This window comes from Cynoglossus semilaevis, chromosome 13 (genome assembly GCF_000523025.1).
Source record: "Cynoglossus semilaevis isolate Cse_v1.0 chromosome 13, Cse_v1.0, whole genome shotgun sequence".
In the NCBI taxonomy this organism is placed as follows: domain Eukaryota; kingdom Metazoa; phylum Chordata; class Actinopteri; order Pleuronectiformes; family Cynoglossidae; genus Cynoglossus; species Cynoglossus semilaevis.
In genome coordinates, this window is record NC_024319.1 from 21,366,630 (window position 1) to 21,387,853 (window position 21,224).

The 21,224-nt window shown below is 40.2% G+C and overlaps 1 protein-coding gene across 1 annotated transcript in view; it reads left to right on the plus strand.

Moving 5' to 3' along the window:
- The window catches only part of etv1 (ETS variant transcription factor 1), a 19,618-nt gene extending 11,520 nt beyond the window's left edge, over nucleotides 1–8,098 (plus strand). The window contains exons 5-9 of the mRNA XM_025061558.1: nucleotides 96–427; nucleotides 3,388–3,456; nucleotides 4,216–4,385; nucleotides 4,925–5,026; nucleotides 6,099–8,098. Coding sequence (XP_024917326.1) covers nucleotides 96–427; nucleotides 3,388–3,456; nucleotides 4,216–4,385; nucleotides 4,925–5,026; nucleotides 6,099–6,320 — 895 coding nt within the window. The 3' untranslated portion in view covers nucleotides 6,321–8,098. The remainder of the gene's footprint in view (nucleotides 1–95; nucleotides 428–3,387; nucleotides 3,457–4,215; nucleotides 4,386–4,924; nucleotides 5,027–6,098) is intronic.
- Nucleotides 8,099–21,224: the final 13,126 nt, after the last annotated feature.

The following is a 21,224-nucleotide window of genomic DNA, read 5'->3' on the forward strand; positions in this document are numbered from 1 at the left end:
CCCCATTGCCATGCCCCCCCCCCCCCCCCGGGTGTCAGTTTTGTTTTGTTTGTTTTTACAATCCAGCTTGTGTTTTTTTTCTTCCCGTCTCTCAGGTTTCGACGCCAGCTTTCAGAGCCCTGTCACTCGTTTCCTTCACCTCCAACAACAACGTCAGCCATGGTCCGAGACAGTCGACCTCTGTACCACAGACAGATGTCTGAGCCCAACATCCCTTTCCCTCCTCAGGGCTTCAAACAGGAGTACCCTGACCCCCTGTTTGAACACCCAGCCATGGTGGGCGCCCCTCTGACCCACACCTACCCCGCCACCATGATGATCAAGCAGGAGCCTCGGGACTTCACCTACGACTCAGGTGAGGGCCTAACAGAAAGTGGCAGAACGTCCTGGAGAGATGAAGGGTGGGTGAACTCAGCCTTTACTTTTGGTAGAGGATGGTGAAGGAGGTGGTTTGTGGAACAGGGAGGGGAGGGGGGGTGAGTTGGTGTTTATTGAGTTTGCCCATTATTAGGATATGGTATCTGGTTTTGCAGGGTGTTCTGCACTGGTCACCATTTCCTGTGTTGCTCTAATAGAAAAGAGGAGGAGGTTAATGGGCTCTGTTCATTGGTCAAAGACAGCTCATGTTCGTTACGTCCAGTCGTTCATCTTTCCTCTGTAAACATGTTGCTACAGTACAGTACAGTACAGTACAGTACAGTACAGTTGGCCCAATGAGAACTACTCAGTTGGATTAACTCAAACCAATTTAATGGAGTTCTTGCAGAATTTCTATTTAAAAAAAAAAGGGTTTTCAAATCAGTCCAGTGAGGCAAATGAATTTTTATTTTAATATTTTCTTTTTATTTGTGGCATAAAAAAGTGGAATCATTTGTATTTCTTTTTTTTTTCGTAGTTTGAGCAGAAAAGCTATGTTTGTAATAATGACTATATTTTAAATGCGTTTAATATTTTAAACCCTTGACAAAAGCCCCGTCTACAGAAGAGGGCGCTGTGGAGAATTTTCAGAATGAATGCTGCTCATGCATGTCACACGTCTCTGTCGCAGTCTACGTATAAAAATGAAAAACAATGTTTATTTAGATATTTAGACAAAGTATTTTTTTCTCACTTGGAATGATAATTAATTAAATATATCCAGTCACTGTTGAACTTGAACTCAGTTTAAAATATTTTGATAAAAAAAACGAACTCGATGTGTGACCAGTGAGGAAGAGAAAGCCTAACCTCGCTCCCACAGCCGCCCTTCCTCAGACTCGTTACCTCGCTGCTCTGCTGCTTCTTCATCACCAGGAGGCAGGAAACTGTGTGATTTTTTTTTCTTTTTTCTTGGCTGTTTCTTCTCACTTTTCCTGTTGCAAGTTTATTTGTGAACGAATTGTGCTTTGACTCCGGCTGTCACCGCGATGCTTCTAAATACCAATTAACACCAGTGTGTGATTAGAGGATAACAGCCGCAGTGAGGAAAAAAAAAAAATGTTTTTGACAAAGTTTTGTTGCTCCCGGTACCAGTGATATAGTCAAGACATCTTATGCAAATACAGGTTTTTCTCATGACATCTACATGAATATTAATCGTGTACCACCGACGCTCGGATATACGAACTTTATAACGAGATATCTGTATATAAGTATTTGTTTGAGCAGGAAAATGTTGGTGCTTTATTACAAAGAATATAGAGTTCACAACTTTAGATGATATCAATATATAAAAAAAAAATAGCAATGTTGTCGGAATGTAGTTTTTGGACTTTCTAGTAGCTAATCGTGTACTCATGTACTTGACCGCAATACACAGAAAATCCTCGATTTGTTTAGTCGTAATGCTACACTATACAGTAAATAAATAGTATTTAAATGTGCCTTTCCTGCAGTGTACTGCAATCTAAATAAATGCATTCGCTGTACTTTAATGTATTATCTCCTACCAGGCTGTAGCTGTACTTGGTCAGAGTAGTACTTCACTATAACGTACCGCGTTTACTATATCGGAGTGAACTTTACTGTGTACGTGATTTATCCCAGTGAACTACGCCCTCTCAGGCTGTGCTGTTCTGTACTGCTGTGAAGTACTTCATGGTGCAGCGCGGTTGTTTACAGTACTGCTGTTTACAGTACCGTGTCTTCAGGCCAGTTAATCAGAGCGCGTGTTCGTCATCCGTCAGCGCGGAGCATGTGGACAGCAGCGAGTCCGTGAGGACGGATTGGGGAGGGGTGGTAATTCCATTAGCAGTAATTTCCTCTACAGGGCCATTACTGTGATGAAGTTCAGAGAAATGTTTATGAGTCTAAATGAACGGCCAGCGGTCGCTTGATTGAACATTCACTTTGTTTACTGCGTTATTCTGATCTGGAGCCACGACAGTCAGGTGTGTCATGGAGGTTGATCCATGTAAAACAGACGGAAGAGTAAAGGTCAGTTTAAGAAGAAGAAAAAAAAAAATCACAAATTGACAGCTAGCCACTTGTTTATTTTTATTCACTGATACTACCACACTGTACCTTTGAAGTAATTATGAGTAACCTACTTTCCACACGGAGGAAGAACGGGTGGGAGGGCTTTCTTTACACGGGGATCACTGGTTCGCTGAGTATGAATTTGTGAGTTTGAAAATCATGTGTGTCATCAAGGTTCAGTCAGAGTGAACCACACATTCAAGTACCTATCAAATCTAGCCTTTAGCATCATGCTACATGATAAAACCGAGCTGGGCTAGTTAAAGAACCGTACAAGCTAAACATAATTTGGAATTATGAATAATTACATTCAAATATAAATACAATATAAATCAGCGCAAGGGACATTTTGTTATGACTTTTGTTTCATTTTAAAGCTAATTTATTTTGCTACAGTTTAACACCCACTACAGTTGTCCTGTATGTATCATAACTTTACTTATTAAATTTCGCAATTTCTTTTCAAATTAGCTTGTTGCTAATTCTGGTCTTCTAGATCAGTGTTTCCCAAACTTTTTTTTCTGGGGACCCGTATTTCAAAGGTCACAAACCTTCGTGACCCAAGTCAATAAACATTATTCATAAACTCTGGGGAAACATGATGCGAGACGACCCAAAAAAACCAAACTCTTGCGACCCACCTGAGGGCCGCGACCCAGTCTTTGGGAAACAACGTTCTAAATCTAAAAATAAGATTGATTTCTTGCCAAATAAAAAATGCAACATGTCAGTTTGTGCCTGTACATAAATGTCCTTCTGCTGGGCTGTAAGTCTTGGTCTGAGTGGAGACATTCACTCTTTCGGAGAATCTATTAATGTTTGAAAACAGGCTTTGGCTGCAGGCCACGGCGGTGGGTGCTGCTGCTGCTGGCGCCGCTCCGGTGTGGTAGGTCCTGGTGGATTAGTAAAGCGTGGACTCTTCTCTTCCAGGCTGTATGTTTGATAAAGTGGCGAGGCATTTCTACGACGACACCTGTGTGGTTCCAGAAAAGGCTGAAGGTGGGTCAGAAATGTTGGTTTTGTGAAGCCTTTTTAATGTGTGGTTTGATGAGGCGTTGACACGGACAAGTCTTTAAACACAATATAAATTGTTTAAATTCAACATTTGCTAAAATATACTTTATTTGGCTGTTAAACTGAAAACTAAAATTTTAGCAAAAAAAAAAAATGTAATCAAATTTAAGTCCTGACTGTTGCAGGATGTAGATGCTGTAAAGCATAAATACAATTTAAAAATAACTTAAAAATAAGTGACAAATGGTGAAAAGTGACAAAATGCCAGGAAAAACACATTAAAAATTACAGAAGAAACGAAGAAGCAGGAATTTTATTTTGCGCTTTTAATACAAATGCAAATTGGCTACATTGCTAAGCTAACGTGTCAACGGGCTGTAATTTGTCTCTCGACATCACTCACGCACTCTGCATTCAGCAAATCAGTAAATACACAAAACAAAGGTGCACATGTGATGGTTTTTGTGTCGTCCAATCAACACGCAGACTGTGTGGTGTGGAAACAGTTCCAAGTAGAAGCTAAGTAAAGCTGAGCTTCAACAGGGTTTAATGTGCTCTGCCACGACAGCAACGTATGAGGAGAAAAGATAAAAAGCTAATTCTAAATAGCTGATTAGATTTCAGTACATTTCAGTAAATTAAATATTATATTTTAGTTTTTTGATATTTCTTATATATAAGATGTAGGGACAATTATGTTTCAGACACTCTGTTAAAGTCACGGTCTGTTCTGTGTGCTTTCAGGGGACATCAAGCAGGAGTCGGGAATTTACCGTGAAGGTCCATCATACCAGCGCCGAGGTTCCCTGCAGCTCTGGCAGTTTCTGGTGGCTCTACTGGACGACCCCTCCAACTCCCACTTCATCGCGTGGACCGGTCGAGGCATGGAGTTCAAACTAATTGAACCAGAGGAGGTGAAAGACTTTAGCGATTCATCAAAACGAACTGCAAATGTTAGGCTAGCATGTAGTTATCTAGCCGTTAGCTGCGATTTGGCTAAATCTTTAGGTATTAGCTAAATTCCAGCTATAACCTAAACTCCATTTTTTTTTTCAACCTACAATTTTGTCGCTAATTCATACAAGAATTTGAGATAGCAGGAAGCTAATTTAGGCTAATCAGTGGAAATTCCATGCATTCATATAACGAGAAGGTGAAAAGTGAAATTTGAACAGAGACCAGGAGCCAGTGATGCGGCATGGATGTCAGAGCTGAAGGCTTGAACATCGTGGTCGGCAGGTTGTGGGTGGGTGGTCAGAGGCACAGGTGCTGTAACATCTGCTGCCTCCTATGTATCTTAATGAGGCTAGTGGGTTTTACTTTGGGCCATGTTGCCGTATCTGTCAGTAAAGATTTGTAAGGGAGTTGATTTCTTCCTTTTTTTTTTCGTTTTGATTAAAATTAAAATTTGGCCAAAACTACTCTTTTTTGACAATCTGTGTGTTTGACAAAGGTGGCTCGTCGGTGGGGGATCCAGAAGAATCGACCGGCGATGAACTACGATAAACTCAGCCGATCGCTGCGCTACTACTATGAAAAGGGAATCATGCAAAAGGTCGGTTTCACTGGTTATGAAACCTATCATATATTATATTATATTATATTCAGTGATCCCTGAATAATCCCTGTTTAGACGAGGAGCTGTGGCCAAAGACCAGGTGTAAGAATGTAAAAATGCTGTTGTAAAAAGTCTTCAGATAATCTAAACTGCAAATCACACAGTAATATTTGCTGTCTCTTCTTATCAATTTTTTTAAAACTATTTACCGGTAATGATGTTCTATCCAATGATTCAAATAGGATAAACAATATACATAATTAATTTGGGAACATTTAAATTGATAATGTTTATTTTTGTGAGAAGGCCAGAGGCTTAATAACTTCTTTAATTTCTTATACAAAAATACAAATCCCAGATGTGGCCATTCCAGAGCAGCTACAATTATTCAGGAAAATATTCGAAAAGGTTTTAAGCGTAGAAATATTTCAAAATATTTTATTTTTAAATTTACTTGAACACATTTTACTTTTTTTAAACACATTATTATTATTATTATTATTATTATTTAAATTGTTGTACTTAATAAATCTCTTAATTTTCTTTGATAAACTTTCCTGAAACGCTCTTACAAACTGAGTAAAATAAAAATTGATAAAAAAAAATAGTATAATAAAAAATGTTAAAGACTGAAGTCTCCTGTAAAACCCACATCATTTCTGAGGTTTACCTGAGATTTGACTTTACTCTAAAAGTTCATGTTTAATATTATTCCACAGCTGCTGAGGTCACAGGAGGTTAATGAGCTCACAGTGGTGAAACGGGGGACAAAGCGGTGGCGATCTCACCCTCACGTCGTCAGACACCTACTGAATTCACCTGTTTTAAATCTGGACCATCTGCTCTGGGCGTATATCAGGGGGTGGGGCTTCCTAAATAAGTAGTGGACACGGGAGATAACATTGATAAGCTGCAGGTAGAGAAGGACAAAAAAAGAAAAAAAAAATTTTTTTTTTTTTTATTTGAACCATTGATATCTTGCTTTGTACTGTTTTAAAACAAAGTCGTGTTTGTTTTTATTAAAAACGTGTCATTAACCTTTTTTGAACATTCCTGCATCCTCCTACAGGTGGCAGGAGAGAGATACGTCTACAAGTTTGTGTGCGACCCCGAGGCCTTGTTCTCCATGGCGTTTCCAGACAATCAGCGGCCGGTGCTGAAGACGGACATGGAGCGTCAGATCAACGAGGAGGACACGGTGCCGCTGTCGCACTTCGACGAGAGCATGGCCTACGTCCAGGAGGGGGCGTACTGTCAGCCCCACCCTTACAACGAGGCCTACGTTTATTAACGTCAGGCCTCCTCGACTCTGTCTCCTCGTCTCCTTTCCTGTCTCTCACATAAACACGGACGTCCTTCTCCCTTCTTTCATCATGGTCTTGTCCTCTGAGGCCACAGAGCAGAACGGAGAGTGCACTTTATGGACAGAAACAGCGTGGGTGTTTTTCCCCTGCAGCCAGGGGGCGTTAAGAGTAGCTATGTGGTTGTTTGTCATTTAATGTAGGACTTCGTCTGTCTGCTGGTTTTTTGTTTTTTTTTTTTTTGTTTGTTTTTTTGTATCTGTGTGGCCTGGCCGTCTTACTTACCGTAACTCAAAAGACGATTCTTTTGTTCAAAGGAAAACAAAGTCTCGCATCCGAAGGAAGTTGCGTGTCCGTGAGTTCACGCCTAACGCTGCCACCTACTGGCTAAAAAAAAAATTTATCATCCAATGAAACTGCAAGACTCATGTGGATGTTTTCTGGCACAAACCGGACAATTCTCATAATCATATGGAAAAAAAATAGACTTTGAAGAAATGCTGGATAATATTATATGATAGACTGTATATAACAAATGGAAGTAGCAGTCTGGTTGGACGTGAAGCCACACCGTTAGGTTAGAATTCAACTCAGTGGTTTTGAGTATTACTCCATTTGAGTGGAGGGTTTGATTGCAACGTATTTGTCTTTTTCGTATCAGTAAAGATTTTCTTTAATATCACCAGTTGCAGGTCATTCTGTCAGGATCCCATTTAGAGGAAATCTTCAGTAAAGCAGAACAAAGCATTTTCTGGTCACACCTACTCAGAGCAACAACTCGCCAGAGAAGTTTGTTTCAGATTTGCATTGCTTGAATTTGGTTTTTGTCATACCCATGTCAAATTAACATGTGTTTTCTTTTTTTTTCTGGCCGACGTTAGGGCAAGTAAATGTCCAGCTGGAATTGAACATTGGCATTGAAGTAGCTAGAGTCCAAGTAACATACAATCTTTAGGTTTATTGCCGTGTATTACATACAGTTAGGTTTTTGTTATGTAATTAACACAACCGAGTCGCTGCAAATTTCTGCCCTGTATTAGAAAATAGGGATGACTCAATGTGATTCTCAAGATCGGTATCTGTGCGATACATGTTTATATTCAGGATTGAACATTAAATAAACAACTGCAGTCCGTCTGGTCTGATACTGAAGCCCAAATGCCCAAACGTACTTATTGACGATATGCAATAAACGCACACTGCAGCAGGGTTTGTTCTGAAATTAAAGTTGTTTTTTTTTCCTCAAGTTCACAAATATTTTCACCAGAAATATCGAGAAACCGGGATTTGTAACTTTTCCTTCATTTTGTTCCAGAAAGCTATCACTGTAACTGTATCCGCAAACAACAGAAACCCAAAAATGTTAACGCTTTCGGTCGGAGTCTGAGAGGAGGTTCCGTTTACTTTGCTCTTAGGTGAAGAATTTGCAAATCTATCTTGATAGGTTTGCAAACAAAAAACAAAAAAAAACATTGTTGTTGCTTAAAAACAAAATGAAAATAATACTCATTTGACGCTCAATTTCCTGTTGAGCTTTACCACCTACTACCTTTCCAAACAGACCATCCTGTTCTGATAATGTAAGGCCTGGGTATAGACAATAAGACAACAAAAACATGACATTTATTAATTTGATAATTCTGGTAAAAAAAAACAACAAAAGATTATTTTCTCGTCGACTCCCAGAGCTTCACTGTAAAACCTGCATGCCAACATCCATTTCTTATATAGAATGTAAACCGTGTAAATGTTTAAAAAAAAAAAAAAATCAGAAAATTCCACAAGATCAGTGGATGATGTAAAATAAAGTCATTGAGTGTAAACTGCAGTTTTACACAAAAAGAAAAAAAAAACTTTTCATTGGTCGGATTATGTTCATGTTTTTAATGGCATTTTCGGTTCAGTTAAGACCAGGGGTGTCAAACTGATTCAGGTTCAGGGCCCACATACAGCCTAATTAGATGACAAGTGGGTCGGACTAGAACAATCATAACATGATTACCTGAAAATAACAATAAGTCCAGGTTTTTCCCCCAGAACAATCATAACACGATTACCTGAAAATAACAATAAGTCCAGGTTTTTCCCCCTTGTTTTCATGCAAATAAAACTGCAAAACGTTGGTACTGACCCCCGTTTTTTTTTTAAACTACAAAACGTTGGTACTGACCCCGTTTTTTTTTTACTTTCAAAATGTATCTACTCGGGCCGGACTGACCCACTAGCGGGCCGATTTTGGCCCGTGCGCCATATGTTTGACACCCCTGGTTAAGACGGACATATTCCAGGCAGTTACATCAAGGACAACTGGACTGTCTTGGTTTCTTGAAGATGCTCCACCTCACTGACTTCTCGGTGTTTAGCCTCAGAGTTTTGACCCACCACCATTCAGAATTAAGGATAAAGTAACACATACGGTATTTAATTTTGTGTAAATGAAGAAAAAAAAATTTTTTTTTTTTATGTACAGGGCATCATGAGTTGTATATTTCACTGAAACTGTTGCATTGCCTTCATTTTCCGTTCAAATGAGACGAATGATAAAAATGAAAAGTACAAGGAATTATCCAGAGTTTTATAAAGTGACGATGACAAGCATTCAAGTCCCATCGTAGAAACCGATTCATCCACATTTTGTTGCTGCTTCAAACTGTATACTGTGTATTTTATACCCCACCCCCCAAAAAAGATATGAAACATGAAATACTGTTTTTATTTATTTGTTATATTTTGTTCAATCTGAATTGAGACAATGTTCTGCTGACTGAGATTGTCTTCGAGAGACGCACGTCCGGGCAGTACAAATGAAAACAGCAGAGTTTCTGTAATAAAACGTTCCAGAAAAAAACAAAAAAAAAACAAACGCACCTTTTGGTTATTTCAAGTCCAGTTCAGCTGTTGTTAAGGACATTTTTCACATTTACGGAGTCGATTCTCACAACAAAGGCTACGCAAAAATTCACATGGAAAAAAAACACGGTCATCATGAAGTGAAGTTGTGGACCCACGTATTTCAAACCTTCACACAAAAAAAAAAAATAAATATGGAGGAACCTGGTAGTGATAGTTTACATTGGTGGCCTGGTGGTTCAGGAAGCGGACTTGTGTTCGGAAGGTCGGAGGTTCGAGTCCAGCAGCCACCAGTTTGGACATGGCTGCAAAGGCAGAGGTCACGCTGTGTCACAATGACAATAAGTCACCTTCACTGTCACTTAAGACTCATGCTAGTAGGTGGGAGACATTGGTTGTACTGAGGTATAAAGTCCAAAGATGAATTTTCTGGCAGAAATTACACGACGTACGTTTGTGCAAAAACAATCCTCTAGTTTAGCAGAATTTTTTTTTTTTTTACATAATTTTTGAACCAATAAAATGAGCAAGTGAGTGATTTAAAAAAAAAAAAAATACTTTACCGGTTCAAATATTTAATACATGGCCCCAGACTGCTATGTAGTTAAATTGTAATTGTTAAATATCACGATGGAATTGTTAAATAAATGAGGTGGAAGGCTTTTCTTTTCCTCTGTGTCGTCAGCATGCCTGTAAAGTTGACAATAATTCCTATTACACTGGTTATTATAATTTGTTTTGGTTTTTTTTGTTTTTTTTTTTTGTTGTTTTTTTTTTAATCTCATACCTCAGAAACCCTCGTTTCCCTCCATTTGTTTTGTCACCTACACTGGCAGGTGTGACACACTAGAATACAGCGTCTATTATAACACAAAAACATAGGTTTCGGGGGCATAAAATGTTGTAAGTGAGTCAACAGACTCATGTTTGCTCTCTTGTCAGTTTACAGCTTCAGGGAGAGAGAGAAAAAAAGAACTCCTAAACAAAGAACACTTAACTGCCGCATCACCTGCGAAAAAAAAAAAAAAAAAAATCAATGACTAATTTAAAATGGCTACTTTTTCATGGAGGTGGATTGGGTTTTTTTTTTGTTGGTTCTGTTGTTGGGAGTAATCAAAAAACAGCAGCGGCAGAAAGACGACGTTAAAGTTATCATTTCCTTCCTGTAAAGTGTCACCGTTGCTTAACAAAAAAAATAAATAAATAAAAAAAAATCAATGACTAATTTAAGGCAGCGTTGTTTAATTGGTTCCACTGATGGGAAAAATGAAATCGGATGTGTAAGTAATGAAAAAAAAACAACACCTGCCTTAATTTGTCAGCGGCGTCGACTCCGCGCTGGGGTTACACCCGTTCTATTGATCGGCTGTAATGCACCGGTAACTTTAAACACCTGATTGTTTCCCTGAGGATATTTAACAGCGCCGCATCCCACGAACGCACCGGAAGTTAGCTGAGCTTATAAACATGATGAAGCACCTGATAGTAAGAGAACACACTGTTATAAATGACTGTGACTGCAGATATATATATTTTTTTTTTACCTTAAATACCAACAAATCAGGATTGAGAGTCGTGATTACAGAGTTTACTAATGTGAACTTTGGTGGTTTTGTCGTCTTCTCTCCACAGCTGCACTGAATCAGGAGCTGACGAGCCACAGCAGTGGAGGGCGTGGCCTCCAATTGAGGAAGGCCAGTATTTAAGCTCCAGCTCCAACTGGATTCAGTGCCACAGTGTCTTATCCTGCTGCTGCTGGTGTCGTCGGCCCTGTAGATTGACTAACTTTGTTGGATCTTCTCATTCGCCAAAGTAATTCCTGTCTTTCTTCTTCTTTTTTTTTTTTTAAGTCTCATTCTCCAAAGTAATTCCTGTCTTTTTTTTATGTTTGTTTATTTAGTCTTAGTTTCCTGATTCCTGAACCACTGTCTTGTCTTGTTCCTTTTTGGAGTTTTTTTTTTTTCTCACCTGAGGTTTTACCTCCACAGCCACTTGTGAATAGAGCACTCTACTGTAGACCAAACTAAGGTCCGGGGGCCGGATGTGGTCAGTTCAGCGTTTTAATCGGTCCTGACAAACATTTCCAAATTATAGAATTTTTTTTATATTATCATTATGCTTCTGCCTTTTCCCCTGCAATACCCACGTTTCACCAATAGATGGTGTAGAAAATGATTAGCATTAGCATTTTAGCTAACTTTAGTTATGCTCCTGACCCGGCCCCCCTGTTCAGTTTTAGGACAATTGTGGCCCGCGAGTCAAAACGTTTGCCACGTCTGGGCTAGCCTCTTGCACGTTTATGTGTAAAGAATAAACATTTTGGTTATTTATCATCTCAGTCTTCTGGTTCCGTGTCCTCCTCCTCGGTGGTGTCAACTGATACGTATCAACTAATATCTGAATTTGCCCTTTAAATGCATGCATTCATTCATTCATTCATTATTTACTGTTTAATCCTTTGCAGGGGAGCAGGGGAGTTGGAGCCAATCCCAGCTGTCGACGGGTGAGGGTCAGGATGAGGGTAAGCCCTGGACAGTTCACCTGTCCATCACAGAGACAGAACAGTCATTCACAGCTGCGATCAGTTCACAGTATCCAGTCAAACCGATCCTCCAATCTAGAGGTTTTAGAGCAGGGGTCACCAACGTGGGGCTCGGGGTCACCTGGTAGCCCCCATGGACTACCTTTTCAGTGTAGGTTGATCACCTGAGCCTGGTCATTTGAATAGTAAAAAGTGTGGACATTCCTGTTGTAGACTGTGGGAAGAATCAGTACACAGTATTTACCACTGTGTACTATTCACTAGTAAAGTGATGTGTATTTTTATCTGTACAAACCACTGTAGGAGTTGCTGCCACCTAGTGGCTGGAGGCTTGTTATATAGTAAAGTGATGTATATTCTTATCTGTACAAACCACTGTAGGAGTTGCTGCCACCTAGTGGCTGGAGGCTTGTTATTGTCAAGCATTACAGCAGTGGTACACTTATGTCCAGAGTGCCATATTCCATTGGAAGCCCCTCAGCCACCCCGGCACCTCACCATGCCCCCTAGGGGGCCCCGCCCCACTGTTTGAGAAGCACTGACTTTACATGACCCAAAACTGCCACATGCCAATACTAATCCATTAGTCCGACAGTGTTACTTTCAAGTGGCGCTTTGGCCCAGAGGCAAAGTCTCTGTCATTGGTGTGTCTGTCATTCACCTCCTGGGCAAGTTTGAATCCCTGTTAGGGCAGTTGGTACCTTCTTAGGGGGGTTGGTACGGCCCCCGCGACCTGGTAACGGATAAATGGATGAAAATGGATGGATGGATGTTACTTTCAAAGTGGTATTGGTTAGAGGGAGCTAAGAGTTAGCGAAAATGTTGTGAAATGGGCTAAATGGGCTCAGTTGATGTACTATTTCATATTCATGTTTGTGTTTTCTTTGGTTTTTCTGTGCGGTTTTGATTATTTTCATATGATGACTATCACTAGAACAAAATAGTAAACATTAGCGCTAGCCTCGTGCGACACAAAAAGTTAGCTTGAAAGACAGCGTACGCCTTAAGTTATGATAAAATGGCTAAAAAAAAAACCAAACAGAAATGGAGTGAAATAGTCTCTACTAAATATTATAAATAGCAGCAGATTACAAAAGCTAAAAATAGCTAAAAGAAGCCGCAGCTACTGTACATCACAGACTCTGACGCTTTGACGTCGTCGTCGTCGTTTTAAGACCTGAGCTGGTCAGCAGACGGGCAGACTTAGACCTGAGCTGGTCAGCAGACGGGCAGTCTGGGACCGACCACAGTCTGGGACCGACCACAGTCTGGATCAGCTGTTGCCCGTGGTTTGACTTTGACTCTTCACGTGATCTTCACGGTTACGGCACAAACACAAATGCCTGCGGTTTATTCAAACTCGCGTCACTAAAATCACATGCAAATGTGTCGGTGCTTTTAATATGTGGCCAGGCTTTACATGGTCACAGCACTGGATTCAAACCTTCACCTCTGAAGCCATTCCAGGTATTCTTTTCTGATCAAGTATTAAAATATTTACTTCAAAGTCTAAACTAAAAATTATTTAAAAAGATTAAGAGTAATAGAAATAAAGCTGTATTTTTTTTTTGAATTTTTAAAAAATACAATCCGGACATGATGATTTCCTTTTTATCCTCCAAGAGTCAGTAAAAAAAAAAAGTCAGTAACTTTTATGTTGTTGTTCAAATTCTGACAATATATTTGAATAGAAATGGAAAAAATAAAAAGAATATAATAATAGAATAAAATTCTGTTTATATACGTTATACAGTCAATTTTCCTGTCCATCAAATGCTCTGTGAGACAGTACAGGAAGTTTTCATTTTTATTTTACAGACTTTGTCCACAAATCTTTCTGTGTGAACTGTATCCTATAATAATCAAATAAATGAAACCAGGAAAATTAAAAAAAAAAAAAGAAACACCAAGGAGGTGGAAGAAAGGCTAAGATTGCTTTTTAAAAAATTTTTTTTTTAAATTGTCTTTGAAAATATAGTGTATTTTCCCTCATGAACCATGACTCAGTTATCATTTATCCAGGTTATACGGTAAATTTTCCTGTCCATCAAATGCTCTGTGAGACAGTACAGGAAGTTTTCATTTTTATTTTACAGACTTTGTCCAAAAATCTTTCTGTGTGAACTGTATCCTATAATAATCAAATAAATGAAACCAGGAAAAAAAAAACCAAACACACCAAGAAAGTGGAAGAAAGGCTAAGATAGCAGATTTTTTTTTGACGGATATCGTAACCTCCGCAGTAATTGACTGTGCGTGAAAAGTTCTTTTGGGAAACATCTCCGACACGTCTTCAGAAGACTTTCAGCGAGTGATTATGGACGGACAGAAGCTGCGGGAGGATGAGAGCGTTTCCGCGTCAATCTTCAGCTGTAATAACCCCACCCTCCATTATACACACTTTAGAATTTCCCTGTTTTTCTAGCCGCCGCTGTTGTTCCTGTGAATTACCTCTGAATGATTTATGCCCAGTGGCTGTGGTTGCTGATAAACCCTGACAACACACACACACACACACACACACTTATCAGCAGTTTTTTTCCCCCCACTGTTCAAACAGTGGGCATTTAAAAAGGGTCCAAATTGTTTCAGAAACACATTTACACTCTGTGTCATTTCACTCGTCAAACAACGCCACGTTCCCGGGCGGCCGAACGTTCAGAAATGGTAGGCCGGGCTCCACGGGCAACACGAGGAGGCCATTTAACCTGAGCAAACAGGACGGCGTGTCCACGTGTCCACGTCCAAAGAACCACTGTGGTAAGAGTCTGAGCAAACACCGGGAAGACCAGGGGCCAGCAGGCGCCGACGGAGACGGCCCCCACGACCAGGAGTGAGACGCTCTGGTAATGGGTTTGTGATGACTCAAGATGGAGCGGCCATCTGTCTGTTACAGCAGCAGGAGGAGGAGGAGGAGGAGGAAGAGGAGGAGGAGTCACAGTTCAGATCGACTGAATATTAGTCACTCCTGTAGCAGAGAGAGGAGGAGGAAGAGGAGGAGGAGGAGGAGGAGGAGGAGGAGATGATGGCGGGTGGAACAGGATGTAAAGCATATGTCCATAAATGGTAAATATGGCCATGGCTGAGGCCCCGACTCTGTGAGCAAGAGCCAGATAAAAGGATTTACATGGTGATTTTCAGCCTCACTGACACAGAGCTGTAAAAAAAAAAAAAAAAAGTGTAAGACATAATCCTAACAGTGACCTCAGAGGACACACATGGACACACAACACGAGCCAAGGTCAGCAGGTAGTAGCCCCAGACCAGGAGGATCATCCTCAAAATCCACCCATCCATCCATCCATCCATCTCTTTAATTCTTTTGAAAATAATTTTCTTTTTTTTCTTTACGTTAAATGTCGTGCTAGGTTTCCGCAGCACACATAGTAAGAAAGTCGCTTCCAAATGCAGGACATTTTGTTTCAAGGTGTTTGTCTGTCATCAAATGATCAGTGTAATTAATAAAATTGTCATTAAGTAAAAGTATCTTTACTTTGCTTAAATTCAACTCAAGTAAAAGTACACATCTAAATATCTCGAGTAAAAGTTAAAAAAATACTTTGTTTAAAATTTTCATCAGTCCATCCATTTTCGTCCGCTTGTCCGTTCCCGGGTCATGGGGGCAGCAGTCTCCACCATCGCCGCCCAAATCCGTCCACAAGGAGGCGCCGTAACTGTAACTGGAATTGAATTGGAGACATTGGCTCTGGGCCAAAGCACCACTCATTTAAAAGTTTACTTTGAGTAACAGTTACTTAGTTACTCTCAATTACTTGATACATACATCAACACAACATCTAGTTGTTTTTAATCAACAGTTCAAATCCAAGTGGCAGAAGTGGAGAATTTTAAATTCAAACCACTGAAGAACACTGAAGTTTTGACAGTGACAGCTCTGTCCACCGGGGGCAGGAACATTTTACATCACATGATTAAAGTTATTGCCTTGTCCTCTGCTCCACAGTCCTCTGCTTGACAATCCTCAACCTCCATTTGTTGTTCAACACCAGCCATCATCCAATCACAGGCTAGAGTCTGTCTCTTAGTCAACGCTATCTGGCTACATGTAGCAAAGGCAAATACTCGTGTCAAAATGTACTTGAGTAAAATTACCTGTTCCCAAAATTATTTGAAAAATTACATATTACTCACAAAAACTACTCAATTACAGTAACTTTAGTAAATGGAATTCCTTACTTTCTGTTGTAGGATTACAGATAAGACACAAACAAATCAAGAAATCACCAAAGTCAGACTTAGTGATTGTTAGCCCTGCAAAAAAAAAAAAAATCAAAAACGTTAACATTTAGACAAGCGCCGTGAGACAGCCGACTGCTTCGTTATGTTAACAGCACGGCCCGCGTCATCACGCCATGCAGGGTATTTTCAAACCGGCAGAAAAAGCAAACACAAACAGCCTCTCTCCCCCTCTGCCTCTCCCGTGTCGTGCTGCGCCGCTAACTCGGCGTCATTTCCTCAGATTCAGTACAGATTGCAGCGGCTAATTATGATCTAATAAGTGGCAGACTGTCTGTTTCAATATTATTACAGGAAGAGTCGGTCAAATGAATAGGCCATCATGTGTCCCCTGTATCAGTCATGTGGTTTTAATGACGGTAATGTCAGCATTCAATCTTCATCTCACGTCAAGATCACAGAGGAGACATGTCAATTCTGGGCCTTCAGTGACTATTAAGTCAAAGAATGGTTGGAGCTGCTTTCTCAGACCAACGCAGGTTTGATTTAGTTATCTGCACACACACACACACACACACACACACACAAGCAGAACTGTTGCCGATGTTCAAAGAATTATCCTGTAATCCCTGATGGATGTGTTGATGCCGAACAGGAAATGAGCCGAGGTAAATGTTTTCCAGCTTTGGTATTCTATTCTAAAGATGTAACAGTGGAGATTTATCTGTTGTCGCCGTGGACTTTTGTCAAAGTCAGAAATCACTGGGGGCTTGGGGCAAAAAAAAAATCCCCTAAAAACAATGACAGGGACTTTAATATTACCTGAAATATAAACTGTAATTAATATGGGCAAGAGAGGAATGTGTTTGGACATGTTTTAGTAAAATAAAAATTAGCAGATATTTTTATTTATTTTTTCAATTTAAAAATTTAAAAAAATTAAATTTTGCCGAAAATATTTTGTGCAAAAATAACATTTTTCTTTGGTGTTTTTTAGGCCTTCACTGTGTGGTCTGTTTGTCTCTTCTTCCTCCTCTAGTTGGAGTTCAGTGTCATCAGCCTCACCTGTGTCCTGTGATCACCCGGTCGTTAGTCTCACTAGCGTCACCTGGTGTTGTCCAGTCATTGTTCTTAGTTCCCGTTCCTGGTCCCTGCCTGCTCCTGTATCCAGTGAGTTTCTGTTTTTTAGTTTTTGTATCAACGTCCTGCACCTGATCTATGTCTCTCTTGGTTCCTGCCTGCTTCTTGATGTTATAAGATGTAACATATACTTTTCTAAACGTATGCTAAACTGATGATATGCTGAACTGATGATATGCTAAACTGACGTCAAACTGAGCTTCACAGTAGCTGTTAGTAAAAAATGTTAACTACAAAGTGACCTACTACAAAAGATAGTTAGTAAAAATTATCAAAATATTTATTAGATATTAGGGGATGCCTAAGACAAGGATTAGCTATAGCTTAACGCTAGCCAAAACAAATGGAATAACTAAATATACTCAACCAAGCCAAAAAGTTGATGGTTGTTTGTGTATGCCAATTTAGGAATATTGTTCATTTTTTTTATTTTCCCTGAAGATGGCGCTATAATGGACTACCTTACCCCATTAACCTGCAAAATGCAAAGTAGTAGAAGATAAATAACTGAATATTTTAGGAAGTGGGTGTGGTAAAAAAAATATTGATAGATAACTTAATGTTTAGTAAACCTAACAACAGACACGAAAATATCTGCAATGTGTTTTTTCACTAACCGACCTGGAAGATAAGGCCAATATATAAATATATATATATATACAGTGTATATATATATCAGTGAGTTTGATGCTGCAGGCTCATTTCTTGGAAGACTGTGCAGATCATCTGTTGGAGTCTCAATTACAGCACATTAAACTTTGAACGGCCTCCAAGCAGCAGAAGAAGCTGCACTTTCTGGATGGACTTTTACTGAGGCTTAGAAAGTAAAAAAAAAAAAAGAAAAAAAAAAAGGAGGCGACGCTCTAAGCCACCAACCTGTATTCTAATCAGTCCACCCTCTGGGTTTTTCTGTTTGTGAGGTAGAGACACAGAGTGTGTGTGTGTGTGTATTTAAACACACAGAAACAGCTTCCAGCTAAGAATAGCTGCAGGAGAACCTGAGGAAAAGCAGAGTGAGGGAGACAGAGGAAGACAAAGGGGGGAAAATAAGACGGTTGTTCTGTCCTAGAGTCAGAACAAGTGAGTGTCGTCGGTGAGAGCGGCTTCAGAACCAAAACACAACAGAAGGGACGTCAGTCCAAGGCACTCTGCTGTCTAAAGAGCTGCTATGTTTGTGTGTGTGCGTATATTTAGCTTAGCTTAGCTTAGCTTTATACAGTGTTTTTTAACCTGGCATTGAAATGATATAATCTAGAATTGATTTGAAAAAAGTGACATTGTTTGCCCCCTAAATTGCGATAAACGTCTTAGGATCCCATTTGGAGGTAAAACCAATAACGTTTCTTACAGATATTATAATTATGCTAATATCGGCCGTCCTTACTTTTTACAATTTCAGTGAGTCGGATTAATGCGAGGTAAACATCGTTGATGACATCATCTCCTCTCGTTAGGACATGCAGCACAGTACATTGTTTCTCTTTCTTAATGATACAGAGGTGTGTAGTAACGCGTGAAACTGCTGTATTTGTAACACGGTACAGTGAACATGATTAATATACTGTATACAGTATATATACATGTATATACATATATAAATATATATGTATAAATATATATACATATATGTATATATGTATATATGTGTATATATATACATATATGTATGTATATACATATATATGTATATATATATATTATTATATATATACACATATATATCTATAAATATATATACATACAGTATATATGTATATATACATATATAAACACATATATATGCATATATATATATATATATCTCCCTCACTCCCTCAGTACCTCCCATGGACACATGAGGTACTGGTCCACCACGCTGCCTCCTGTGGTCAGTTTATGTCACTGACAGATTTTGTTTAAAACACTACAGTAATTCAATAACAAAAAGAAACTTAGAAGGAGTCTGTGTTTTCTGTGGACTTTGGCACAGACGAGGTCGGGGAGAGGGGTCGCAGGGTCGAGAGGGGAAGTGAGTAAGACGGTGTACGTGTCACAGATTGAAAGCGTAAGAGTGTGTTTGTGGTGACAGGTGGTTCCATGCTCCAAGACCACTGCTTCACTTGGAGGGAACCAAGTGTGTGTGTGTGTGTGTGTGTGTGAATGAGTCTATTCAGCGCTGAGACGCTGCAGAGTTAATAATACGGCAGCGTTCGGTGTGTTGTGTGTGTGTGTGGCAGATGGACACAGTAACACAATTAATTGTCGCACACTGGGTTCCTATTCTGTCCTGAACAACAGGAGACAGGAAGGCCGCGCAGGAAGTCATCACTGCTACGTTGTCCGAGGTGTTGGTGTCCGTGTCCAGCTCAGCACTTACAGGAGTTATGGTCATATAGAATGATGGTCCACTTCACAGTTTGTGTGCCGAGTCAGCATTTAGTGGCTGAATGTGTTTTTTTGTAAGTGAAACCTCTTGGAGTACACAGATATTCCATTCATTTCTTGGGATTTTATATCGTAAATATTTGGGCTGCTCAACAGTGATTGGTCGCTATTGTCTGATTTTTTTAAATTTTTTAAAACAGGTTCTGGACGCTTGTCAAACACACAAACTCTAAAGCAGGGGTGTCAAACATACGGCGCGTGGGCCGAAACCGACCCGCTAGGGCAGGTGTGGGCAAACGTTTTGACTCGATTGTCCTAAAGTTGAACCTCGAGTGAGCGGAGTCCGCAGATAGATGGAACTAAGATAAATGACATGTAAAAGTCCTGCATAAAGGCGCCATCTATTGGGGAAACGTGGGTATTGCCTTAGTTTGCCCATGCCTGGTTCCAGCCGCCCCCTTTTGATCAATTTTGAAAGTAGGCATTGCTTGACTTCAGAATTTTGAGCCGATCATTACTCGATGAAAGTCGACCGATGACATCATCATTACCTTTTACAGTGATGGAGGAGGAGTCACGGGAGTGAAACACTTCGTAATAATGTGTATTCACGGAAAACGTACAGCTGATACACAGAGTTTACACAACAGCAGGTATATCAAACTCAGCTGCTACATACATTACACTGTACGTGTAACACCTCACCTCTAATCTCCCAGATCGGCAAAGTGCGAAATAAAATATCAGTATGCTTATAAACCAATTTGGTAAGAAAATGACACATGAGGCAGAGCTTGTAGGTCTAGTCACCATGACGATGCTGCTCCATCAGAGTTTCAGTCACAGTTTTGTCTTCTTTTTACGATCTTGAAGATTGGAAGATAGCATCGTACTGTGAGATTAGCTTGGCGCTAGGACAGCCAGATAACATTTGAGCAACTTGGCCAAACCGGGAAAGTTGTTCTTGGAATTTGCGGACCTTACAGGTTTTTTCAGTACCTCTTCTTCTAGTGCGGGCCGGAAACAAAAAAATCCCTAGGGTCTTGAGAAGAACCGATTCTGTATCAATGGTACCTCGCAAATATTTTCTGTTTCTTTTGTCTTTGTTCCAATCTCAGCTCCCGAGAACTGAACTGTTTCTCAACTGATCGATTTCCGTCATGCTAACGTCATTAAGTCGCAGTTTTTCGCCATATATTTCTAGGGTGCGTACACAGTTCTCTTATCGACCCCCGAGCGCGTAGAGCCGTAGAGGTGAACAGCCGAGAGCCAGCGTCGGCAGAGATAACAATGTTGTTTGACATGCTCTGATGCCAGTCGCTGATCAATAGTAATTATCTGCCTTCAGACCTGACTAGCCGAGTGCTCCTGGCCCCCCGCTCACCCACCTAGTCCTGGGTAACTCCGTAGGACAGAGCTTTTAATTGCTTTGTTCACTGTGAGTAAATTGAGGAGCGAAGCGCGGCAGCCACGATGAGTGTGACTTCACTTGGCCTCCGTCTAATTAATCCCGTCACACGAGCCTCCTGCCTTTAATTTTCACTTTGCCACGTGGCGCCACGAGGTGCGAATACAACTGGAAATATAGGTTGGTAACTGTATACAGGCGAGCGAGGGAGCGAGCGAGGGAGCGGAGTCAGACGTAGCAGCTATATGGATCCTGCTGGGGTTTTTTTTGTTGTTTTTTTTTTTTTTAAATGTTTTTTTTCTCTCCTCACGCTTCGTGCTAGAACATATTGCCAGCTGTTCGCCGCCACTCTTTGGCGAACCAACTGTCCCAAGATGCTGCTGTGGATACATC